Raw genomic sequence first — 27,253 nt, 5'->3', positions numbered from 1 at the left:
TTAATCAGAATGCAGATCTACTTGTCCGTGCGCGCCGCACTCCACTTTTTCCTATCGGTGACGTAAAGCAACTTTAACGCGCCCGTAAACCATTCCAGAGCATTTGAACAAATGCTGCGTGCCAAAAAAGTTTGCTGTGTTTATTTAATTGTGAGAGGGTTTTTTTCTGCTCTTGATCTGGCTTGTTTAATAAATATTCTTTTTTTTATTAAAGTGGACGTGCCTTTTGCATTTAAGAGTAAAAGCTTCAAGTTAATAGTCTTTTCGTGTCTCAGCCGTGAAGCTGAGCTGAGCTCCTCTGTTCACAGAAGCTGAAATGATAGTGTCTGTCTGTTATTATAATAGGCCAACATATGACAAAAACAATTGTCTAAATTATGTTGCATATTCCTCAAATGACAAAAACAATTGTCTAAATTATGTTGCATATTCCTCAAAAGTTCTTGTGCTGATATCACTAGTTGACAACATAGTACTATATTTTTGGAAATCATAGGCTATGATATTGCACAGGTGCACGTGATGCAACGCTGTCAGAGCCGACAGATTTGTGTGTCAGACTCATTTCAGTGCAAAATAATCAGCTCAAAAACTATTTAATATACTGCAAATAGCCTACTAGTTTTTTATGTTTATTTATAATTCATTTAGGCAGACAACAAGGCTACCAAGTACTGCACACAGTGCGCAGCTAATTAATGTTTTTTTTCCCTAACGTCATTTTTAGTCGACTTTTCTTTGGTTGATTACAGCCCTAATTATCTTATGATTAACCAAATTAAACTTGATTTACCTCAGGATCAAACATGGTGATGTCTCCTTCCTCATCACTCTCCTCCTCATCCTCCTCCAGTAAAGTGGTGTCGTTGGGATGAGCTGGCTGCTCACGAAGGAGGGACAGGATGTACGCCACACGTGTCTTGCTGCACGGCCCATGTACCAGCTGAAATATGAAACATATTTGTAAATGGACATTGTTTACATGTCGTTTGGTTTGAGGAAAGATAAACTTTTTCAGAGAAAGAAGCATCTTTTCACCTGTGTGGCAATGGCAGAGAATTTGAGCGCTTGGAGCGTTTCGTCATAGGTGGAGGCACAGGTGTTGATGTTGACCACCATGCAAGAGCGCCCGTGACCACAGAAGAAACTCTGGAGGACCCTGGTTAGCTTGCTGTCTCTGAATGGAACGACCAGCGGAGGACGAGACCTGTGGCAATGACAGCAAGACGTCACTAATTGTTTTGACAGTTGTTGGACAACTAGTGGACCATCATGACCCATCACACTGTGTAAATTGTGAAGCGTGTCACACTCACTTATTGGTTTGATTGTGTCTCAGAGCAGTGATGCAGCGCCCCAGTGTTAGCAGAGAGGTGTTGATGTTGTTTGCCTCTTTCATTCGTTCGCCATTCTGCTGGGCTTTACAACGCTCAGATCCCGCCAAATCACACACAGACAGCCTGCCGGAAGAAATAGAAGATTCCAAATCAAATCCTTTTGAGGTCTGACCAGCTGACCATCGTTTAATCGACAGAGTAATTCTAAAGGGTTCAGTCCAATACACAAAATAAAATGGCAGAAAAAGAAAAAGAAAAAAAACATTCAGCACTTAAGAAGCACAAAGCAATGTGGAAACACTCACTCGCTGATTCTGGTCACCTGTCCCAGCTCTGCTTGTGGCTTGACATGTAGAACACGGATAGTAAAGATACTATGGCTAAAAATTGAAAGAAAACACAACATTCAATTAATTTACAATTTAATAGAACCGTTTTGTATCATTTATTTTTGCATACATAAATAGCTAAATACACGTAAACTTTAAATATACATTTCATAAAAACATTCTGATTGGGCAGAACTTGGACATCAGTGTAAAGCCACTGTCAACACTAAACTTTGAGCATGCCAAATTTCTTCGGACACTGCAAGTCGCAATATGACGTCATGCTCTGCACCTTTTTTAGAAACATGAATTAAAAGATATAACCGTAATACATTCAAAATGTAAAAAAAATAAATACATACAGTCTACTTGACTTCACTGCAAAAATATTGTTCTAATTTAATTCAGTCAAGAGGTCACTCCGCGACGCATCAATCTTCTACTGGTCACACGTCTTCACCTGATGCGAATTTGCACCAAACATGAACTTTGGAATGTGGTGAAATACAAAACTGAGTTTGCGGTTTGATGCATTTGCATGCGTATGAATGGAAGTCAATAAAACGAATAGTGTAGTGTGGCCGCCCCTTAAAGGTGCGGTTGCAATTCTACGACAAAAGGGTACGTTGTTGATTGTCTATAGTGTGGAGATGTTTGAAGCACAGCTGACAGAAGTTACTTTCAAACCAAGAAGCTTTCTGCGGTTTAATGTGATGAATCCAACATGACCAACTTGAACCTGTTGCGAAATCTGTGTGGGGAAATCTCACCCTTATGGGAAATTAAATTGTGTAGATTCCGGTTATAAAAAAACCCTGGGTTTTGCTTGAGAAAATTCTCAAAACGGTAAATGTGACCGCACCTTAGTCACAATGATAAGTTATGAATGATCTTTTCCTCCATATTGCAACATACAATAGTTCTATTTATCGGTTGTTAATTGGATTTTGAGATGTGGGCATGGCTCTCAAAAGTGGAGGCAGATGAACGCAAGCTTGCAGGAGCAGGGTTTAAGAGGACTAAATGTTTGCAGAAGTCCTGCGTACAACAGCAAAGAGAAGCCTGTCATTAGCTTTGCAGTGTTAATTTCGTTGACGAATAATTTGTCAATTTCCGTCAACGACCTTTTTTCACTGAAGAAAACGAGACAATAACGAAATAAAAACTAGTCATTGACTTACTGTCATTTTGACTTACTGTCATTTTCGTCAACAAATAAAAACGAGACGAAAATGTTAGGGAGGGACTATTAGGGGAGAGATCCAGTCAGAACTGATGTCCTGTGTAACAGATGCGCACATTTGATTTCTACAGGCTCACGCATCCCCAATACAGCGCTCCAAAGCGGTTCACAATCAATCGATAACACTTATGCCAGGAAATTGTTTATGAACTAATGCTGAATAATGACAATGTTTACTTTACGATGTTTAAATAGTAATATGTTTTAGACGGTTGTAACAATGCATATTTATCTCCCTCATCTAAACTTGAATGAGCTCCTGCAACTGCAATAGAGGCGCAGACATTTCAAAATAAGAGTGAATGTGCATTTCCAGCTTGTTTATAATTAAAAGTCGCGCATTATGTATTTGTTTTTGCTTACACAATAAACTGTATTTAATTTCATTCCCATTTAATTCAGTCAGGAGGAAAGACCAGTGTTTGACACATATTCAATAAAGTATCAGGGTTATAATAGTTCACTAAAACCATTAAAACAATCTTCATTACTAGAAATTAAATAAATAAATAAACAAACTTATTTGAAGCTTTAGCTTATCCTGATATGGTCTGCCTACCAGAACAGAAACACAAAGTTATAAAAAACTATATAGATGTTTTTAAAAAACAAACAAATGTGAATTGAGCTCTTTCGTGTATTTTTTATGTCAAAAACAAAATGTCAAAATGTCAGTTCAAGTAACAGTCGGTTATGTAATGCTTAATGTATTACAATTTAACTAAACTCATTTGATTTTTGTCTACCAAATCTACTGTAGATTTAGTCAACTAAAACTAAAAACAATTCAGGTGACTAAAATATGACTAAAACTAAATGGCATTTTAGTCAAAAGACTATGACTAAAACTAAATCAAAATTTGCTGTCAAAATTAACACTGTAGCTATGTTTCTATCCACCTATTTCTATACGCATTTTGGGATATTGCATAAAAACCTCTTTATTAAAGGTCCCGTTCTTCGTGTTTTTTTGAAGCTTTGATTGTGTTTACAGTGTGCAATATAACATGTGTTCATGTTTCGCGTGTAAAAAAACACAGTATTTTTCACACAATTTACTTATCTGTGTACCGCTGTTTCCACTGTCCTAAAAACGGCTGGTGATTTCCTTGTGCTATGAAGTCCCTCCTTCAGAAACACGTAACGAGTTCTGATTGTGCTAGCGGTTCCTGTGCTGTGATTCGACCACAGAATAGCGCACGTGAAAGCGGTTCCTGTGTTGTAATTTGACAGCAGTTTAGCGCACGTTGGAAAGGTCACGCCTCTTAACAGAGAGATGTATGCGTTCAATAATCTCTACAGCGTCCCTGGGAAAGCCAAACAAAGGTGATTTGACTCCTGGATGAAAATAACAACGTCTCGATGACATGGCGATAAACACACTCAACGCAACAGTTCCTTTTCTCCACGCGACCGTCCGCTTCTCCACGTGGGACAGCAACAAGACCGCGCCCCCTTTTTCGCATTTCTTTGTGGGCGGAGGTTAGTCTGTTCTACTGCTCTACTGACGTAATTAAAGCAGGAAGTACCAGGATGTAGTCCAAGCCAGCCGTTCGCTGTAGGCTTTGAAAGGGAACTTCTGTTAAATAAAATATCTCGCTTGGCATTGAACTTTGAGCTTTATAATTTTACAGGTATTATTTATGCTCTAACAGCAACATTACACACTAACTAAAGTTTGAACAATGGAATCGTGAAGAAGGGGACCTTTAAAAAATCTCATGACGTAGGAACAAAAGAGCCACAGTGGCTTCTCCGATTCAGGGTTCCCACTCTTTTTCAGCAACCATTTTCCAGTCCTTTTCCAGGACATTTTCAATTTTACTACGGTGGGAATAAAAGACAAGGATCATGTCAAATATTGCTTTCTAAGTCTTTAAAAGCTGTACAGTTTATTGCCATTACTTAACAATCCAGCCTTTTTCAATATGAGCTCTTAATCATACATTATGACTATGGAAGCTTGTTTACACCACAGAATAGAAAGAAAAGGTAATTGTGACTTTTTATCTCGCTATTCTGACTCTCGCAATTGCGAGTTTACATATTTGTGATAAACGCAATTCTTTTTCCCTCAGAATTTGACTTTATAACTTGCAATTGCAGTTTAGATCTCACAATTCTGAGAAAAGAAGTCAGAATTGCAAGATATAAACTCGCAACTGCGCAAAAAAGTCAATTGTGAAGAAAAGGTCAGAATTGCGAGTTTATATCATGCAATTCTTACTTTATAACACACAAATGTGACTTTTTATCAAAATGATGTGATTAGGTAGCAGCTTACGAGTTAACATTCACTGCATACATTTGAGCAGTTAATAGCATTAGCTATTAAACATCATTATTCAAATACTACTCACATGCATCAAACTCAGCATTCCTGAACATGTGCTTTCTGCAACTAGCGCTAATTGTTTGGGCCGGCGATAAACTCTTTATACTCGGCTAAAGAAATAACTTTTTTTTTAAGAATTTTCCCAGACAACAACAAAATTTTCCAGGACATTTGACATTTTCCATGTGTTTTCCAGGACTGGAAAATTTGTCAATTTTCCAGGTTTTCAAGGTTTTCCAGGACGAGTGGGAACCCTGCGATTGCAGCAACGCATTTTTAATAGATATTTTGAACCAATTTCTCAGTTCGTTACCACGGCAACTACTTGTGTCCAGGAATGAGTGCGCTTCTTATGTATGAAAAGTAACTGCACACATGACGGGCAGCAAAATCGCAAGAAAAGCCAAGTTGTCGTGTACTGAAAATTGCTGAAAATCATCCAATATCCTTTTTATGTTTTAGAATACATATATCAAAATTGTATAAATACTTCTCAGATGCATTTTTTTGAATAAAGTTGCATCAAAATTGTATTGTATTGAACATAATTATATGCATATGAAATATAGAGATGGATTTAGGTACCCAAGTGTACTTAAAATAACGAGTTTAATATACAGTTTTGTGGCTCTTCATTTCTTTTTAATTACCCACTTGTAAACTTATATGTTCACTGTTCTTTTTTATAAATATAGTATTTGTATTAAATCTATATTCACTGAGTTGAATCAAGAATCGAAACATCTGAATCGATACCCAGCCCTAATGGAAACGCTGCTTTATTCACAAATGCTTTATGCAATATTGCAATTTTGCACGCAACTTTGGGTTGAAACTGCCATTTTCACTGAAAGATCCAGTTATGACATTTAAATTAAACATTAGAAGGTCAAAACATCTTTTGAAATGAACCATTGTTCACAATAAGATCAACATGCATTTCAAAAGTGGAGTACACTTTCTACACAGTTCTAACAGCATCCCCCATGCTTTAATGATGGCATAATAATGGGTATGACATTAAGCAGGTACCTGCGGCTGGAGTTGTGGTTCAGGTGAGTACTGGCAAAACTTTGGTTGCGTTGTCCAACTTTAAGCACTTTCCAAGCCTCTTCTGCACTTTGTACTTGAATCCAGGTCAGATCTAATGGAAGGATATGAATGATTCAATATAATTATGAATGTATATTTAAATCAGTAACTGGAAGTGGTCATTTCTGTGCTCTTCTGTGATTCTTACCCTTTACATACGGGTTTCCATGTTTGTCATCGCTGAGGCGTAGCGTGGCTCTCTTACGGAACTGAAGTGAAGGCAAAGTGTCCAAGAGATCATAAAGAAATTCGTTGTAGATCTCATAAAACGAGACCCACACTGAGAAATGCACCCCCTCCTCAAGGTCTTCCCCACCACTGAGATACAGGCCATTTGTCTCCAAACAAATGCCATCTGAATCTGGAATACAAAAACACTCCTGCTCAGAAGAAATCTCTTGAATTGTATATTTTGATTACAAGGTGCTATAAGCGATGTCACATGTTTTTTACAGCAAACATCTCACTATCCGCTAGCTGCCTGTCCCCTGAACACACTGTAAAAAAACAAAATACGGCTTCTGTAGTCAGCACAAGCTCCACAAACGGCAACAAAAACAAACTTGGGCAGTCTGGACAACGAAACATAAAGTGCTCCAGCCAATAACTGACAAGAATGATTTGGGGGTGGAGGTTTGGGGTTAGTGCGTGTGCACATGAAGGGGGTTGTGTAGAAGAGAGAAGCATAAAGAGGGAAGTTCGAATTATGTGATTTTGATATGGCCGACACGACCAAAAAGACTCTGATGAACAACTTGCAACGAAAAGTGAAAAGGAGAAGGAACGCGCAAAGTCCTGAATTTACATCGGACATCAGTTGATAACTCCAGCGGCAGAAGGGCTTCCAATCAGGAAGCATGAAGGGGTTGGGGGAGGAGGAGGAGGGTCTAGCTAGCCTCTGTTTTGTTTGACAACACTTCGAATGTCAACAAGAAGTTACTCCACCCAGGATTGCTTTAGAGCACCTTTAAAGGGATAGTTCACCCAAAAATGAAAATTAGCCCATGATTTACTCACCCTCAAGTCATCCTAGGTGTACATGACATTCTTCTTTCAGACAAATACAATCGGAGTTATATTTAAAAAAATGTCTGGCTCTTCCAAGCTTTATAATGGCAGCCCCCCATAAAAGTGTATCCATCCATTATAAACATACTCCACAGTCCACACAGCTCCGGGTGTTAATAAAAGCCTTCTGAAGTGAATCGTGTGGATTACATTTATAATGGATGGATACACTTTTTTGGGCTGCCATTATAAAGATTGGAAGAGACAGGACATTTTTTTTAATATAACTCCGATTGCATTTGTCTGAAGAATGTCATATACACCTAGGATGGCTTGAGGGCGGGTAAATTAGTGAAAGATTTCACTAATGTGACTGCACCTGATATGTTAGTGAGAACAATGTAGCTCAAACGGAACTGCAATCTCCTTGTTTGAGTGGCCAGACTTGTCAATATTGACAAGTATCATTATTTCTGTAATGCTTTTCAGTATGAAGTAGCTCAGGGTGGAATGTCAGATAGTTCCTCACCCTCCAGCTGTGTTGCTATGTGACTGGTTGCTGAGAGTCCACCGATGCCACTGTCCCAGGAGGACAAACCTGCACGCAGCCTAGACTGATGTCCACCTGTGCTTTCCTCCTGAACAAAAGGAAGACAATTAGAGACTGTCAAGATCTGAAACTATTGAAGGACAAAAAGGATTATTATATCCATTACTTTGTTTTTTTACAGAATCACCAGATTACCAATAACTCAAGGATCAATATGACATCACACATTTCATGCACGGTTGCCACATTTTTCAATGTGCCATACTTTTCAAATATCATCACATACAAACATATCTTTGTAAAAATCTATCATAAGTGAAGAGATGCTGAGTTGATTTGGAAGGTATGTAGTATATTTAATATACTTCTGTGTGCACGTCAAAAAAAAAAACGAATGGCAATTTTACTGCTAATTTGTACAGAGTTGAGCATTGTCTAAATACTAGGGCTGTCAAATATATATATATATATATATATATATAAATATATAATTAACTAAATCGCACATCAAATTTGGCTTTGAAATTACCCCCAAAATATAATTTAGCGTCATTATTGTATTAAATGAGAAAGGCATCAAATAGACATTAAAAAAAGTAGCTTTAGAAATAAATATTTTATTTGATTCAACATCATTTGTTACACACATACTTTTAGGTTACAACAGCCATGATTTTTTTCTTCTTCCGGAAGCTGCATCTGAATTGGTATTTAGATATACTTCCAGAGCAAAACAGTTTGGTTACCAACTATCTTCAAAACATCTATGTTCCACAAAGGAGAGAAAGACAATTTTTTTCTGTGTATTAACTTGCACGGATTAATTGTTCACCCTAAGACCTTTAATGTGTGCTAACAAAGTAAATAGGGTCAATTTTGATTTCATGAGGATTTTAAGCAAAAACAGACAATATTGTGTCTAAAATATGATACAATATTGACTTATTTATTGAACTGTTGTATAAAAATCTATATCACATTTGCACTTCGGAACAAAACAAAAAAAGCACTCGTGATACTGCTTAAAGTTTTCATGGCCCGGTTTCACAGACAGGGTTTAGATTAAGCCAGGATTAGGCCTTAGTTCAATTATGACATTTAAGTAGCTTTTATAAACATGCCTTAGAAAAAAACATTACTGATGTACATCTTGAGACAAAACAATGGCACTTACATATTTTAAGAGATGCCAGTGCAAATTGATTTCAGATAAAAAAGCTCAAACATGCATTTGAGTCTGGGACTAGACTTAAAGGGATAGTTCACCCAAAAATAACCCTGATTGAATTCATCTGAAAGAAGAATGTCATATACACCTAGGATGGCTTGAGGGGGGAGTAAATCATGGGGTAATTTTCATTTTTGGGTGAACTAGCCCTTTAAGCCTTGTCTGTGAAATGGGGGGAATGATATAATTATGAGACAAAAAATAACAGGGGCATTTTTGCCATGATATCTTGAATATTAGGGCCATTCTATACTAGGCTACATCACGCACACTGTTGCCCTGCATCATGTTTGTCACCAATGACCTATACAGGTCTGGGGCGGGACAGGTGCTTTAAATAATTTTATTAGCCTTATTTTTTTCCATGATTAATTAAATTAACGTGTTAAATCGACAGCCTTACTAAATGCGCAACTAATTATCATGAAGCAAATTATTTATTCAACCAACCAACCATTCTAATTCTTTGTTACCTCTCTGTTTACCTCTTTCAGCAAAGCATCCCGACGTATTTCCTCAGCACGGACCTCACCAGCGTCCAGCTTACGGACCTCCTGGCTCTGTATAGGCTTGAGGTCCATGGCGGTGTACAGCCGCCCAGACAGCTTCAGGAATACAGACACTATCGCCCGTGGCAGCAGACCAGCCTCTCCACCTGCCCCTGTTGAATCAAAACAACACCAGTACTCTTATTGCTTTAGGACGTAACAACCTTATCCAGTTTTACATAAATAACAAGCTGAAATCCAGAGCAGTGCGTTATGGCCGTCTTACCCTGTACGGTGTAGGTTTTGCCAGAGTTAGTCACACCATAAGTATAGAGGAGGCGGTTTTCTCCATGCAGAACATCTCGTACCATCTCCCTTATGGTGTGATCGTAAACCTCCTGCTGAGGGGTTTGTGGTCCAAAAATCTGCACAAAGAAAACATTTCACATGATGCTGCATTCAGGGTGAAACTTGTCAGTATAAGGTCTAAGAACATTATTGTAATGGTCAGAGAAACTGGAAGGATTTACTTTTTTTTTTTAGGTTTTTCAACGAAATGCTATATTTGATGATTTCCTTAATGTGGACACATTACCTTGGTAAAGGTAAACTTGTGCAGGCTTTGAGAGACCCCTCTCTCGGCATTCTTCATGTTGCGGGAGTCTTTTGGTGCTCTGAGAAGCAGACTGTCCTCAGACTGCACATTTACACATCCCTGAACAGCACAAACAGTAGAATAAAGATGTCATTGTTTGCCAACCAAGTCTTTCCTTCCTTTAAAAAGTGTTTCACAAAAGTGCCAAATTCCTTTACCTGCTCCTCTCCCCGCTCCTTCTCTGCCTCGGTAAGAGGACGGATCCGTAGGAAAACCTTCAGCTTCTCTGATCCATCATCGCCGCTGCCTCTTCGGCTGACATCACTCTTGATCTGGACAGTCTGCCAGTCACAAAGATGAAAGATCCATTAAAGTTGTCATGAAATCAAAAATGGCCCTAGCACACATTACTAGTCTTGGGGAGAACAATTAATCGGTGCAAGTTAATACACACATTTTTTTTTAAAATAGTATTTGTCGTGGTAAACTAATTAAAATCTGAAAATTTGCTTCCGCTCTAGAATGGCGTTCCTTCTCTGATGACATCATTTTGACGACTTGGTTTGAATATCCTTAACCACTCCCCTCCAACCGTCAGTCTGCTATGAGCGAGAGATGGAGAGGAGATGCGCTAAAATAAAACCCCGCCCTCTATTCAATATTGTTTCACTTGGAAATAAGTCAAATTAAAACACTGTTTTCAAACGTGTCTGGAATAATGTAGATGTAGCCTGAATTTGAACAAAGCCTGAGGTGAGGTGATCTAACCATTAAGCAAACAGTTTGTGTTGACCAGAGGAAACACACATGACTTACAGCGGTCTTTAATGAAAAGAATTATTGTGAGGGAATGCTTCTGGCAATGTGACAATCTGAGACATAGGAGTTGACTGAACAAACAGTAAGCGTAAGCCCAGGGCAAGTATGGCAAGCAGATTTAACATTTAACACAGTATCATGCCCTATGATTTCTGTGATGCGGAAGACACATAATCCAATCTTTGGTCCCTGCTAGTCAACTGGAGATGCTTCCTTTGTATTTGATAAATCCATGTTGAGATGTTTCAAAAAGTGGTGGGGAATATATCAAGCCAAGCAAAATTGGTGAGGACATGTACCACCCGTCTCATCAGCAAATTACGCCTATGATTAGTAAGTATTCCATTTTTAAACTTACATGTTTTTTTTAGTACTTATTACAATTAGGGATGCAACGATACCTTTTTTTAAGGACCGAGTACGAGAACTGATATTTTTTTTGGTACTCGCCGATACCTATACATTATATTTATTTTTTGGTGATGTGGTAGTTTTCAAAGCACAACACAGTGAGACTAATGAATGTAGGACAGCTTCTTTATTAATACTCAAATGAAAAAAAGTATTATTTTTATGTGCTTATCACAAACCTAAAGCACAAATTTCAGTGTGCAATAACCTTCAAAGGGCATAATGAATTACCATTGTCAGAAAAAAAAAGAATGCAGTTCACAATGTGTGGGTTGTTGTCATTAATTTTGAAGTACTTCCACACCCCTGAAGCTGACATTGTGTCTGCTGCTGCTGCCGCCGCCGGTGTCTCTGTGCATGGAAAATTCTGTCAGTCACGTCACGTGAGGTATCGGTCTTTGGTATCGGGGGTATTTTTTACGAGTACAAGTACATGAGCTTGGTATCGGGCAATTCAAGCATTACAATGGCAACCCAAAATTTAAAGCCCCCAAAAAGTGCATCCATTATAAAAGTAATCCACACAGCTCCAGGAGGTTAATAAAGGCCTTCTGTGAAGCGATGGGTTTGTGTAAGAAAAATATCCATATTTAAAACTTTAAGTAAAATATCTAGCTTCCTCCAGACCGCTTTCCGTATTCAATTTACGAAAAAAAAAAGCATATACCTTTAAACCTAATCCCAGACTAAAATGCATGTTTGAGGTATTTTAACTGAAAGCAACTTGCACTGGCATATCTTAAAATCAAATCCATTGTTTTGTCTCCAGATGCACACTAGGAATGTTTTTTTCTAATGCACTTTATAAAAGCTACTTAAATGCCCTAATTAAATTTATGCCTAATCCTGGATTAATCCAAACCCTGTCTTTGAAACCAGGCCTTAGTGTTCAAATAGCTTGCCACATGACATGAATCATTATGTTGTGTGCATCTGATTTCAAAGCATGTACACAGTCCACATTTCTTGTATGATAAAAATATCACTAGAGTCAGCATGTGACAATCAAAAGAACATTTTTCAGCAAAAATGTTACCGTCGACAGAAACGTGATCACCAATGCCAGACCTGAGCCTGTAAATATAAAGACTATTTGCCAGTCAGAGCATACATCTACTGCCTATCTTACCTCTTTAATGGGTGTTTGAGAATCTGCAGCCGGGGTTATGACGGAGATCTCTGGCAGAGGAGACACAAACCGCTGAGATCTCATGAGAGCTCCAATATCAGCAGCTGTGGACTCAAAGACAGCCCCACACTCATCCTCATCAGACAGAACCCCGCATGGAGACGCCAGAGCCATTGTGACACACCTTGAAATTAAAACATGGACAATTCTACACTCTGTCAGCACGTTTAGGAATGGACAAATACTTATAAACCTAGTCAATTGGCTAGCCAGCTAACGTTAGCTGCACTTCAGTTCAAAGACGCGGTTTTGTGCTGGTTGTTAAGCAATGAAACATTCTGACATGATTAACAAAAGACGGGAATAAAGAAGTAGGAAACAGCATTTCGACAGGAAAGTAACATTAACACTTATTATACTGACCGGAAGATATGTTTGCAGCTAACGTTAGCATCGCATATTTGAAAATGTATACATTCTTACCTTGATTTGTTATGCCCTGTGGATGAAATTACGATCCAAATGTGATTTAACAGTTATATAACTGAATCCTAAAGCTAAGCTAAATAAGAGTTTAGAAAATCAGAACATCTAACGTTATCCTGAACACAGTTAATACGTTAACCAAACTAAACGAATCTGTCCACCTGCATAGCTCACCAACGGTTAGTGAGACAACAACATATTTCGAACACCGCGGTCAGTGCGCTCCACCAATCACAGCGCACCAGAGCAACTCCTGCCGTCCAATCAGACACGCCGGATTAAATACTTGGCTTTTGATTGGTCAACATGCCGGCGCTTCCACACCCGTGGAGGTGTTGCCACTTCCAGTGGTGCATTTTTGACTTTATGTTAGAGCGAGGTGTCTCTCGTCCAGTGTTGCCAGCCATTGCCAAATATACCAATGCCAATTTATCGACTTTGTCCCTAGATTTAGCGAATGTCTTGACCCCTTCGGTGTGTGTGTGTGTGTGTGTGTGTGTGTGTGTGTGTGTGTGTGTGTGTGTGTGTGTGTGTGTGTGTGTGTGTGTGTGTGTGTGTGTGTGTGTGTGTGTGTGTGTGTGTGTGTGTGTGTGTGTGTGTGTGTGTGTGTGTGTTGCACAACAGCTTCCCTTTTTCTGGTGTTGCACTTGCAACTAGCCCTTGGTGATGTGGACATGAAGAGATGTCGTATGGTGTTGTTGATTATATTTTGTTTTATTTGGAGAATTACATTTATCTGTTCATTTAATTTATCTTAAATGCCCATGTGTTAAAGTATTTAAAGATTCATTTTAGAGGCCCCTGCAGTTGGTATGGTCTTGTAATGAGCCTGCTGTGGTGTGACCTTTGGGAGGAAAAGATCTTTGCTCAAAGTATTTGTGTTAACAAAACTTATAAACTTATACAAACTTATACAAAGTATTTGTATAAGTTTGCACTGAGTTAATCGTTTTGTTATTGTAATAAATGTAATATATGTATTTGTAATATATGTAATAAAAAAAGCTAAATTATTAGCACTTTACTGTGAATATACCCACTACTCCACTGGCATTATTGTGAGTCCTGAGCCTTTCTACCACCTCCCCTTCATCTCCACAGGACACATTATGACAAATATGATTTAATATAGCTGAATCAACCAACATTTATTTATACCAACAATCAGTTAAAAAAAACAGCTCTTGTTGAAAGATGATTCAGACAACTAAGTAAATGATTTCATAAAGCGTTGTCAGTAAATGATGGTTTTATATGGATAATGTTTTCAAAACACTCACATGCAGGGCTGTCATAGGTCATAGGTGAAAGGTCGAGACAATTCAGATTCTGCAGGAGTTATGTGAACTTTTGAGCATGACCATATATATACCGTAAAAAATAAAAAATAAAAAAAAAAAAAATATATATATATATATATATATATATATATATATATATATATATATATATATATAGAGAGAGAGAGAGATAGAGAGAGAGAGAGAGAGAGAGAGAGAGAGAGAGAGAGAGAGAGAGAGAGAGAGAGAGAGAGAGAGAGAGAGAGACCATTGGTAGATTAAGCCTTTTAAAAAAAATAATAGCTTTTTCCATTGTTGCATTTTTCATTACTACTAAATGTTTGTATTTAGGCTAGGCCTACTACTTTGGACAAGCAGCCTATACACTGTAAAAAAAATCCAACTTATGTTTTGTATGACAAATTCAGCTTTTAAAGTTTATTCAACTACACTGTAAAAAATCCTACTTATGTTTTGTATGACAAATTCAGCTTTTAAAGTTTATCCAACTATTTAACATGAAAACAGTTTGTACAACTAATTGACCCTAAGTTGAGAAAACGCAAAAATGTTCTGCCTTAAACTTTTAAGTTTTCTCAACTTTTTTTTTTTTTTTTACAGTGTACTTCAACCCTTGCACACTGTGATAATCTAGTAAACTTAAGTTGTGAAACAAAATGATTACCGGTATATATAAAAAAAGGTTACATTTTACAATAAGGTCTCATTCGTTGACATCAATTAATGTATTAACTTACAATGAGCAATACATTTGTTACAGAATGTATTATTCTTTACAGTTCATTGTTTGTTCATGTTAGTTCACAGTGCATTAACTAATGTTAACAAATACAACTTTTGATTTTAATAATGTATCGGTACCGTAGCCTAAATGCTGAAATTGACATTAAAGTTCTAAGATGAATAAATGCTGTAGGAGTTCTTAGTTCATGTTAACTAAAAGGAGTTAACTAATGAAACCGTAACGTAAAATGTTACCAAATTTTTTCTATTGATAAATTATATCCTCCTGGGACCAAGGAATAGACTTTTGTCCACTGTAGTGGACATTATATTTTAGTGAATTTCTCTGACATCATATGTCACATGTCACAGTCTCGATGTCCTGTAAAGAGCACATTCGGGGCTTTGCAGAGATACCAAATGTTTGGAGGTTTCACCAGGACAACAACTTTTTCTTGGTCTTTAAAAACGGCTGACATTAATGTTTAGCACTCTTATGGAAATTTGATAATATTTTTTTATTATAATTTTAATCGGATTCTTTTTCAAATTGTTTGTTAAAAACAACATCTCAGGAAAATGTTATGGGGTTTCTAATCAAAATATGACTTTCTGTTACAAAACAGGGCATTGATTTCATACATGTCCACTGTAGTGGACACCAGGATTTAAATCATGTTTATCAGGCATTTTGGAGACATAACAAGTAAATAGGGAAAGAAATTGCATATCAATATTCCTATGAAATATTAGATATTATTATGAAAATGTTGCCAATTATTACTCCCATTATTACGCTTCTATTTTCATTAAATGTTGCACCAAGAACACATTAATATGCAAATTAGATGCAGTGTATAGATGCATTGAATGGGAAAATCCAAGTATGGCCATTTTACCCATATTGCATAAAGTAAAATGGTATATCAATGCATTTCATTATATATTTCATAACATAGTTCAGAATCATCTTTAAACAAAGTTTGTTTAAAAAAACCCTGGAACCTAAAAATTGATTGGTGAATTAAAAATAAATCCCATTGTTTTTGCCTATATACATGCAATTTCATGTCATTTTATTTTTTAAACAACTGAGTCCTGGTGTCAACTACATTGGACATATCATAACAAATGAATAAAATATAAATTTTCAACAACAAAAAAAAAATTCCCAATTTTTTCTTATGCTCTAAACAATTTAATGACATGAAAAAATACAAATTCAAAAAACTTTTTCTGGGTCCCAGGAGGATATAAAATAAAATAAAAACGTCTTTACTATTTATGCTTATTCTTTATAATATTTTTATGTAACGTTAAAGAATATTCTTCCGGGACACCCTGTCTTCCTCTGCAGCAACCTCTATCTCTGAGGCACATTTTTTCCGCATCTCCAGCTGGGGTTCTTCTCCTCCTTCGCTATATGTTCGTACTTGTTGATCAGTCTTTCGACATATATCACACTTTGTGCCAAGTAGTCTTCTTTCTCCTCTTTTACTTGTGTCTTCACTCGTGGCACTGCGCCACTACGTGAAGGAAACGGTGCCAAACTCCTGACAACAGAGTTGGGGATGAAGCCATCAGGAGCGATAGGCCAGTTAATTTTCGGCCGGCTTGGCAGCTTTATGTCCGGCTGTTTGGTCCGTGGACGCGGAGGATGTATTTCTTTCGCCGTTTTTTTCGCCGGCGTCTTCTTTCTGCAGCAGGACCCCCGATGCAATCGCTGCCCTTGAACCGTTTTAACCACCCCATCCGTTATGGCGTACCTGCTATCATCGGAATTCTTGTTGAAGTCCGACAATTTCGGTGGGCGAGAAGTGTTTTTTTCTTTCACCGTTGGCATCGTTAATCACGAGAGATAAGCCCGTGAGGAGCGCAAATGCTAGCCAGCCACTTCCGTTAAAATCTCAGACTGACACAATCCAAAATCTAAATCTTAAAAGTAAACAAAGCGTTTAAAACACAACACTGTTGTGCTGCAGAACACAAAGACTCCATTAAAACCCTCATATGTCCTTAGTTTCCTGTTTACACTCAGTGCATTTGGGGTCTATATGACCCCAAAATTTAAACAATGATTGTAAAAAAAATGTAAATTTTTAATAATATAAATAATGTATTTTTATTTTTGTTTACTTCTCATCTATACAGTAATGCTGTGTTTTTGGATATACAAAGTACTTTTGTACCTATTTACCACAAAATTCCTCAAATACCATTAGCTTGCGTGTGAAATATAAATTTTTTATGAAAAAAATAATACTTAAATGATGATCTAAATTAAATATAATTTGTTTCTGGATATTGATCTAGGTGTTAGCTGTACAATTCTGCCATCTGTTGGTCAAAGACAAACCTGAAGGAATTACAATTTAAGAAAGAAATTGTTTTGTCCATAGAGACCCAGCAGAGGGCAATAGAGATCCATTCATTTTACTGGATGTGGCCAACTGCTCATATCATAACTTTTTGTGATACATTTTGTGAATTTATACATGTATAAACATTATACAAGACATTAAAAATAAATATTCTTTCAAATAGTAGAATTTTGGTAGTTTTTGATGCGTTTTGAAATGTCTGTTTTTACAAAATACCACAGAAATCGGCACAAAAGAAACACCTAAAGTTTCACTTGAATCAAGCAATTTATTCGGGATTTATAGATTTTTTTTTGACAAATGAAGAATAAAATAAAAATGTTTTGCGATTTTTCCATTCATTTCAATGTGGGGTCATATTGACCCCAAAGGTCATGTGTGTGACCTTTTTTTAACTTTTAGAACAACCGAATCAAGCCCAGTTTTTGTGTGTGTGTATGGACAGATAACTTAGAAAAAGTCACAAGATTTTATTCCACTGAGATAAAGGGAACCATTATTTTTAACTAAAGAAAAGTCGATTGGGGTCATATAGACCCTAAAGCACAAATGAGGGTTTTAAAATGATTTGTTTCATAACTCCGAATGAACTCACTGAAACCTGAAGCGCTTTATATTAAAAAATATATATAGCCTATATTTCAAATAAAATAGGCCTAATTTTTAAAAAGGCTCAAAATTGACCATAGCTCTTTTAGCAAAAATTAATTATGTTGTTTTCAAGCACATTTTAAAGGTATACATCACAAAAGTGTGTATTTCTTTCATCTATCATTGGTTCTCATGTTTACAGAGAGTTCAAGGCTTAAAAGTCCTCCAATCTTGTCGTATAGCCTACTGTTGAAGAATTCAGAACCATAATAGTATCTACTACTCATACTACTTTGACCACATTTTTCTACGGCAGAAATAATCAGAGTAGCATGCTAGTGTGCGGTTCGGAATTAAGCATATAAAAAAGATGAGACACAAGTTGTGTCCATATTCTCCTAATGATGCACTATACCAAGGGTGTCCAATCTTACTCCTGGAGGGCCACTGTCCTGCAGAGTTTAGCTCCAACCCCATTGCACCCCAATTAAACACACCTGTACCAGCTAATATAGGGTCTAGAAAACACTGGTTCACTCCTGTAGTGAACCACCTGACTGCTTTGACAGTGTTGACAGGTTTGAGGAGGATGCGAGAGGATATTCTCTAAAGCTGGAGAAATTGTTTAAAAAAAAAAAAGAAATCGCCTTTCACCAAAGACTGTGGAGAAAATAATATTTCTGAATAAAAACCATACCATTTAATGAACACTTTGTCTAAGCCTTCTGCATGTACCCAAAGCACACCCTCTGCCACATTTGTTTTTTTATTTATTTATTTTTATTATTAATTAGAGAACATATGAACATAGTTACATAAAACATGCATCAAAGACAGAAACTTCAAAAACTCTCTGCTACATTATACGAGTACAAGCAGTTACACAAGCACATCCTTTTCAACATACAAAAATATCAGTCCCACCAGTTAACAAGTTCTGCTTCCCACAGCTAAACAAGATAAAGCTTTCACACATGATACTGCCCTGCTAAAAAATAAAACCTATATAAACCATTACAGAAATTCTATTGGATTTAATGGTTTTCATGGGAATTTTTTTGCTTGTAATGGGAATTATAGTGGTCTCTATGTATCTCTACTGATATATGTTGGGTTCTATTGGTGGGGGCATTAAATCCTAATGGAATATGTCCCAAACACACTACAAAAAAGAATTCTGTAGTGGTTTAAATGGTGAAAGCCAATGGTTCCTATTGGTATTTTAATAGAAACCATTAGAATTTCTGTGATGTTTCCAACTTTTTTAAGCTGGTCTGATCTTCTGTCCTTGTCTAAAGAAATAATTACACACACACCATGCTTAAAGGGATAGTTCACCCAAAAATGAAAATTCTGTCATCCTTTACTCACCCTCAAGTTGTCCCAAACTGTATGAGTTTCTTTGTTCTGCTGAACACAAAAACATATATTTTGAAGAATGTTTGTAACAAATCAGATAGAGCAACCATTGACTACCATAGTATTTTTTCCCTACTTTGTTAGTCAATGGTTGCCCTATCTGCTTGGTTACAAACATTCTTCAAAATATCTTCTTTTGTGTTCAGCAGAACAATAAGACTCATACAGGTTTGGGACAACTTGAGGGAGAGTAAATGATGACAGAATTTTTCATTTTTGGGTGAACTATCCCTTTAATGTTTTATTATCAAGGTGAACACATGCAATTCATCAGTATCTGTTAAATTCACCTACATAAATGAGTTTCACAGCACTAACACTGTTTCAGCTTTGATCGCCTCGGTAAACAGGTAATAAACAGGGCATTAACACACAAGCCTGCATTTTATGGTTGTCAGCTTTGTTGCATTACATTTACTTCACCAGGAGATGGTGCTGCAATTTCAATGTGAATGAAGCTTCGAGTAATGAACCATTTTGGACACAATTGTATCAGAAAGCAATAATGCTTCGAAACGCTTCATTTGGCCATCACTACCCTCCAGGACTGACTTTGGACACCTCTGCACTATACACTACGCATCCTGCAGAGTTTAGCTCCAACCCTGATGTGAAAGGCAGGGTCCAGACAGATGTTCAGCCAGTGAAAAAAGAATATTAGATAGATTGCAGATGTCAGAGATAAAAACAAGAAACCTCAAGACAAAAAAAGTTTAGACTGAGCAGTTGTTTGCTTACTGGGTGCGTTTCGGTCAGCTAGGGTCATTGATCAGGTTGTCGGCCATTTTAAGGGATGTCTCAATCACAAAATCCTGCAGTGCACTGAAATGTTTGCTCCCTAAAAAGTCCCACAATGCACCGTGAAAACCAGGGGTCATTAATGCTCACTATGGCTGCGTGCGAAATCGTATACTCTCTTTAGTAGGTACTTATTTTGAAAAACTTCACGACCGCTAAAAAAGTATGTTCATATAGTATGAGTGTGTAGCCTGGCGTGGCCATACTCAATTCTAGTCAGAATATGAGTCTGGTACCGCTCCATTGAGCTTTGATTATGGGGCGTGTTTCAACCGAGCCAGGAAAGACCTCAATTGGATAGACCCACAACCAATCAGAGCAACGGAGCGACGCGTAACGTTAGTTGTCAAATGTCAACAGAACTCAACTGCACTGTGTTACCAAGCCCGTGTTTTTCTCCATGTCCGCGGGTTGTAGCGACCCCAATTATGTGATTATATAAACCCAGGAATGCGAATTTTAGCAGGCAACCTTGCCAAAATAACATATTTTGCCAACCAAACGCCATTTTTTTCCGGAGAACCCCCCGGAAAGTTATTGTTTTGGGCTATAGTATTGAGTAGCAATTGTGTGCGACATTGCAAAAACACTTGGCAACCCTGTCTGCACGCACACTGGATTATGTAACGTTACAAGAAAAAGATGAGTGTAAACGATCTTTGCCAGTAATAAAATAATTTAAGGATACACAGAGTACTTACCAACACGATCATCGTTTCTGAGAGAAATAGTGAAGGTGAATGCATATACGAACAAGTTCTCCGTTTAGGATAAGAGCAAATTCAACCCAAGAGCCTTCGATGACGTGGATGATTACGTTACTGTTGATCATCTGTCCATCATCGTCTAAAGCCCGCCCTGATGATTTCATTGGTCCGAACAGTTTCTGTTCGGGCATAATTCCTCCTCTATGGAGCGAGTCCAGACCGAATTGCCCGAGCAAAACATTTTGTGGGCGGGGCTAAATTCGGCTGGCATCCAGGCTAATGAGTGTGTGTAGTATGAATGTAATCTGAGCATACTACATTCACCATGTTGTCATTATCATGTGACCTACCAGCATTAGTTACATCGCTTTACTGTCATCCTCTCCCTTGGCCTCATGGGATAGTAAAGTGTCCATCGTATGCACACTTCAGAATCTCGTCGAAAGAAGAAGGGACTTTTTGCTTACTCTTTTATGAGTACTATGAATTCGGACTTCTGTAACATAGGCCTACTTGTTTTTCGTCTACTATATAGTTCTAAGAATGTGATTTCGGATGCAGCCTCTGTTCCCTTAATGGAAGTTCTGATGCGTGAAACATAAATCACGTGAGCAAATTGACTACACACAATGACACAAAATACATGTTTTTTTAAAATACAAACCATTATTTAACTATAACATACATCGCTAGACAGGTAATGGACATAATCTAGCTGACATTTATAATTTATATACGGCTGAAATGTTGCACGTGTACATAACAAGCAAAGTATTTATCGCAGTACTTTAAATAACATAAAAAAGAACTGTTGTCTGTTGGTCTTTGTGTCATTACGTCACGTCTGTATACATAAAGAGTCCGGCTAGTAGTAGTATCGCATGCGAGGATGCTGCAGGTGGTAGATCATTTATAGGTTTTTCTCACAGCAGCTGGAATAATTAAACATTTGTGATGCGATCTGGGAAAACCCGTCGGATGTCGCGCTGGAACGGTTTCAGCAAAGTCGAAGAATATGTTGAATGTCCATTTTTTTGTCAAAATTGGGTTTTCGTTAAATTATCATTCTATAACATCTTAAATATCTTGGCAAAAATCACTAGTGTAGTGGAGAAAAATAGCGATTTATAGCGGCAAGCTGAAAAGACTGTGTTTTTCTCTAATGTTTATTTAGATCATGCCTAGCGGAGGTGGAAAAAAAAAACAGCCAGTTTTCGCTCTTAACACCACAAAGACAGTTCACCCATCAAAATAAACCCATTACATGTAGATTAAAGGTGTATCAAAGCACATTTCTCTCCAGTCCTATGTAAACTACGGCACGCAAAGTTTTTATTTAATACAACGTATCGTGAGATGGCAGAGCACAAGAGAACATCGCTGATTGCTTTTGTGATCTCGCTCGCCTCAATCTGCTTAATCCTGGTGATGTCAGTGCCCTCAATGATCATATAATGGATTATTTCACGTCCAGAGATATCAGCTCATCGGTTCTCAAATCGGACATGTCCGAAATAAACAGTTCTCGGTTACTGTACTGGTGATCCGAAAACCGCTGCAACCATTTCTTGACTCGAGAACGAGAACTGTGATAGACCGGTCTGCGTACGTTCTCGGTTAGTGTACTGTGATTCGAAAACTGCTGCAACCGCTTGCAACGGATCCTTGACTCGAGAACGAGAACTGTGACAGGCCGTGTAGGCTATGTTCGTTCGTGTACGCTGCTGCACGCATGCTCAGTATCATCAGTTCTCTCTTACAGTAGGTTAAGTCAGTGTATTGTTGGAGTAACTGAATAACTCAGTTATTTACCCCGTTCTATTCTGGCATGTAAAAGCCAGAAACTAAGCTTCTTTTTTGTTGCACCTATCTAAAGGGTTAATGGTGCCACCTGGTGATCAACAGTAAAAATGACAAATTTGACCTCTGCCCAATAGGGAAAACCACCAACAACCAGAATGCATGATTATATGGTGTCGTGGCTTTGCAATCAAAAAATGTCGTTATAACGGAAGTCAATAGGGCAAAAACAGCCACAAACAGTAAATGAGGGAGAAAAAATTTAAATCTGATGCTGCACAAAACCTAATAATGCATCAAAGCCAATGTTGTTACTAATCTTTGACATACCCAAGGCTGTGATTAAAGAAAAAAAAAAAATCCAGTCCACAATCACTTTTTATATTGAAAATAAGTGATTTTGTGTGGGTTTTTCTTCTTTCCCAAATCACTGGCAATTAAAGAGTACAAATCCTGGATTTAAAGGGGGAAAAAAAAACACGTTTAGTAGTTTTGATCAGGACTGAGGTTAATTATTAGATTTATGCAAAAAAAATTGGGATTTTTTTTTTTTAATCTGATACATTTTTACAGCAGTTTAATTTACTGGATGTTTGCATCCCGAACATAACGAAAGGGAAGTGAATTTGCCCACAGTGCTTTGAGTTTTTGAATTTTTTCAAAGCATTTTCCCAAAATATGTGTCCTAAAAGTCATTCCATTTGCAGAAACACAGAGAAAGTTGCGGCCAAATCAAGACTCTACAGCAGCCCAAAGTGGACGAAAACTAAACATAAGGGTTGAAAAAAAAAAAAAAAAGGTACGATGAAAGTGAAAGTGGCATCCCCACCCGAGGCTCAGCCACATAAAGTCAATCCCTTTAATTTACATGTCATCCCCCCCAGCCTCATCTCCTCGTGCTGACATTCACCCAAAATCTATATGGGTTATTGTGAACAAGTACTGTACAGTATTATACATGTTTGGAATCATTTGAAACGTCTCAGTGCGACTGGTACAAAGGTCTGATCCCCACTGAATTAAAGCCAAAGGTAACAAAGGTTTGAAGAGTTAAGAAATATTTTGCTTATTGCCCCCGCTGAAAAGACCGAACGCTCAGAAACCTTCACCCGCTTATCGGAAAGCCGATTGGGCGGACCTTACTGACTCTTGGTCTTCATTCCTCTCATCTGATCTCGGGTCCTAAACCGCAGCTTCAGTCACAGACTGCTCCACCCTCGGTGTGTGAAGGAGAGATTCCGCAGGTCTTTTCTTCCTGCTGCAGTCAGACTGCACAATGAACACTGCTAGCATGAAACTCTTTTTACTGTTGCAATATTTTTATAATATTTTAGTAATGGGCCATTTCTCTGTGCAATTCTTGAAACATGCAATATCTGTTAGCATATTTTTCTTTTCTTTTCTTTTTTTATTTTATGTAGAGTCTATTTTAGTTTATTTTAGGTTCTTTGTTTTTATTTTAGTGTTTGTGATACTATTTTACCATTGTACCCCTGCTGTTGCTAAATGCAATTTCCCCACTGCGGGACAAATAAAGGCTTACTTACTTACTTACTTAATTAAACTTGTTGTCCCCATTTCCCCAGCAATAGTAAGTGTGACATTATAAACACAACGTGTCGACGCAACACACTAGACAGATACAAAGCAAACATGCACACTTCTGGAAAGTACGGCAAGAAAGGAGAGAAGCATTCAGAAGACTATATCCATGTTTGCTTTGTCTTTTTATTCTCTGAAATTTCCTGGGGATCCCTTAGAAGCTTCTGAAGGACCCCATTGGACTGTAAAAAAATATGGACGTAGTGTCCGTGACGTCACCCATAGGATTATGAAGAGCAGTTTTGAAGCGTAAAGTAGGGTCGAGCTGGCCGTTGCCATCTTGGCAGCGCGTCACTCACGGATAACAGAAAATGGGCAAAAAGGCGGGACGTGGGTGGAGCTGAGGTGACGTGATGACTAACAGACAGCAGACAAACGACAATCCACCTGTCACTCAAAGTGGCCACGCTCTTCATTACGCAGGACTTTAATGCTGCGTTCACACCAAACGCGAATAGAGCGTCTGGCGTGAGTGATTTCAATGTTAAGTCAATGGAAAGGCGCGTTGACACGCGTTTCACGCGGCGCGAAGGACGTGAATCCGCCTCATTCGTGCGTCCAGTTCGCGCGAATGACGCGAATTGGACGCAAATTGAGCGTCTTGCATGATATACGCGCATTACACGCGAGTGGTGCTTTTGTGCATTCACGCGTTTGAAGCGAATTCGTGTCTGATCACATTTTCGCCATCACATTTCATTTTGATGGCGGATTGTATTCCAGAAAGGTCCAAACGACAATCATCAGTGAGAACTGGAGATTGACCCGTAGTCAAAAGCAAAAGATTAGACTGTACAGAAGTCTACAGGTTACGCTTATACACACTAAATACACGCAATGCTAAGGCTGTTAACAATAACAATTTAAGAACAAATTATAACAATAATAATCATTTGCATGGGTTGATGTGAGCTAAGCGATTGTTCGATTTAATCACCGTTGGTAGCATGATTTATTGTAATGTTTTTATTCTCAGTTGGTCAGAACAAAAGTGGCAGACATGTTACTTACTTGTTCAGATGACATTTTGTGGGTGAAATTCTTATTATTGGTCATACTACCAAGACGTAGAATCTGTGATTCCGAAGTATCCACACCGGTGCGGTGAATGAATGACAGCCACACATACTCCTCAAAACATTAGATTAAAGCTATACTATGTAACTTTTCCGTCCACTAGAGGTCGCCTGTTCAAAACAAAGGCGTAGTTTGATGATGCCACGTTTGAGCGCAGAATCTTGGGACATGTGGTTTTCACCTCACAGCCGGTGGAAAAGAGTCAGGATAGGACTCGGGCAGAAATCATGTTCATAGATGCGATTATTAAAGGTCCTGTTCTTCGTGATCCCATTTTTCAAACTTTAGTTAGTGTGTAATTTTGCTGTTAGAGCATAAATAATACCTGTAAAATTATAAAGTTCAAAGTTCAATGCCAAGCGAGATATTTTATTTAACAGAAGTTCCCTTTCAAAGCCTACAGCAAACAGCCGGTTTGGACTACAACCCTGTACATCCTGCTTTACTGACGTCAGTAGAACAGTTTGTTGACTAACCTCCGCCCACAAGAATACGCAAAAAAGGGGGCGTGGTCTTGTTGCTCTCCCACATGGAGAAGAGGAAGTGTTGCATACGTAGAGTGTGTTTGTCGCCATGTCGTCGAGATGCTGTTATTTTCATCCCGGAGTCAAATCACCTTTGTTTGGCCTTCAGGGACGCTGTACTTAGAGATCATTGAGCGCATGCATCTCCCCGTTATGGTAAGAGGCGTGACCTTTCCGGGCAACGTGCGCTAAGCTGCTGTCGAATCACAACACGGGAACAGCTGGCACAATCAGAACTCGTTACGTATTTCTGTAGGAGGGACTTCATAGAACAGGGAAATCCTCAAGCCGTTTTTAGGACAGTGAAAACAGCAGTATACAGATAAGTAAATTGTGTGAAAAATACTGTGTTTTTTTACAAGCGAAACATGAACACATGTTATATTGCACACTGTAAACACAATCAAAGCTTCAAAAAAACAGGAAAAACGGGACCTTTAACATTACTGTAGTATGAAGCAGAGCAGGACCGAGTGTTGTGGAGCTGAGCAAGGCAGCAGGAGCGATTGAAGAGCGGGACTGTTATTATGGCATAGTCGCCGGCGGGACTTTTATTATGACACGGTCACTGGCGGCACTTCCTCTTTTCCAGTCATGAGTATGAGGTAACGCAACTCTGTTTATTGTATTAGATATATCCGAGTGTGTTGAAAAGGAAGTTATGACGTTCGCTCGGCGGCTGCTATGACACTTGTTCACACTGCAGTGAGAGTACAGCGTTTCTGCTAAATAAAACCGGAAACCGAGGGTAACGCAGATATGACACAATCGACAGGCGACTCCCTCAAACGCATAGCTCACACGTCCCGGTTCCTTGGTTAAAATGGCAATTTCTCATGATTTACAAATAGTTGGAAACATTTGGGATATTCTAAGTATTAAACTGAACAAAATATCTAACACTGACCTAGTGGTTTTTGGATATTTTACTGCAAAAATCTTACATAGTTCACCTTTAATCTGTGATGAGGACGCACGCGTACAGTACACAACCCACGTAAAGATGAGGATGCCACAAATAACTGCAATTGCAGGTTTCAAACAGAGATGGCCAGGGTTCTTACCGTCCGTATCAGTGCCTGAATTCGTGACCTTGAAAGCTAGGGAGCTGATTGAGACAAAATCAGACAAAATCTGTCAATGTCCAGTTTGATCAACAGTTCTTTAGGTGTAATGGAGGCTAGCTAGTAGTCGCTGTGCGAGTAAACCTCACTCCTTGTTAGAGTGTCCGTCTCTGATGCTGGAGGACCCGGGTTCGAGTCTCGCTTGGAGCGGGTGGT

General features: G+C 38.2%; 1 protein-coding gene across 1 annotated transcript in view; it reads right to left on the bottom strand.

The window, feature by feature from the left end:
* kif20a (kinesin family member 20A) overlaps positions 1–13,238 on the bottom strand; it is a 30,092-nt gene extending 16,854 nt beyond the window's left edge. The window contains exons 1-13 of the mRNA XM_079835368.1: positions 13,048–13,238; positions 12,565–12,748; positions 10,424–10,546; positions 10,206–10,325; positions 9,897–10,035; positions 9,608–9,783; positions 7,874–7,982; positions 6,485–6,697; positions 6,277–6,388; positions 1,643–1,717; positions 1,317–1,460; positions 1,039–1,207; positions 794–943 (exon numbers count right to left, since the gene is read on the bottom strand). Coding sequence (XP_079691494.1) covers positions 794–943; positions 1,039–1,207; positions 1,317–1,460; positions 1,643–1,717; positions 6,277–6,388; positions 6,485–6,697; positions 7,874–7,982; positions 9,608–9,783; positions 9,897–10,035; positions 10,206–10,325; positions 10,424–10,546; positions 12,565–12,738 — 1,704 coding nt within the window. The 5' untranslated portion in view covers positions 12,739–12,748; positions 13,048–13,238. The remainder of the gene's footprint in view (positions 1–793; positions 944–1,038; positions 1,208–1,316; positions 1,461–1,642; positions 1,718–6,276; positions 6,389–6,484; positions 6,698–7,873; positions 7,983–9,607; positions 9,784–9,896; positions 10,036–10,205; positions 10,326–10,423; positions 10,547–12,564; positions 12,749–13,047) is intronic.
* Between the last annotated feature and the right edge of the window lie 14,015 nt (positions 13,239–27,253).

Source organism: Gobio gobio (assembly GCF_949357685.1).
Source record: "Gobio gobio genome assembly, chromosome: 14".
Taxonomy (NCBI): Eukaryota; Metazoa; Chordata; class Actinopteri; order Cypriniformes; family Gobionidae; genus Gobio; species Gobio gobio.
Note: the sequence above shows the minus strand (reverse complement) of the source record. Positions and strands in the feature narration are given on the sequence as shown.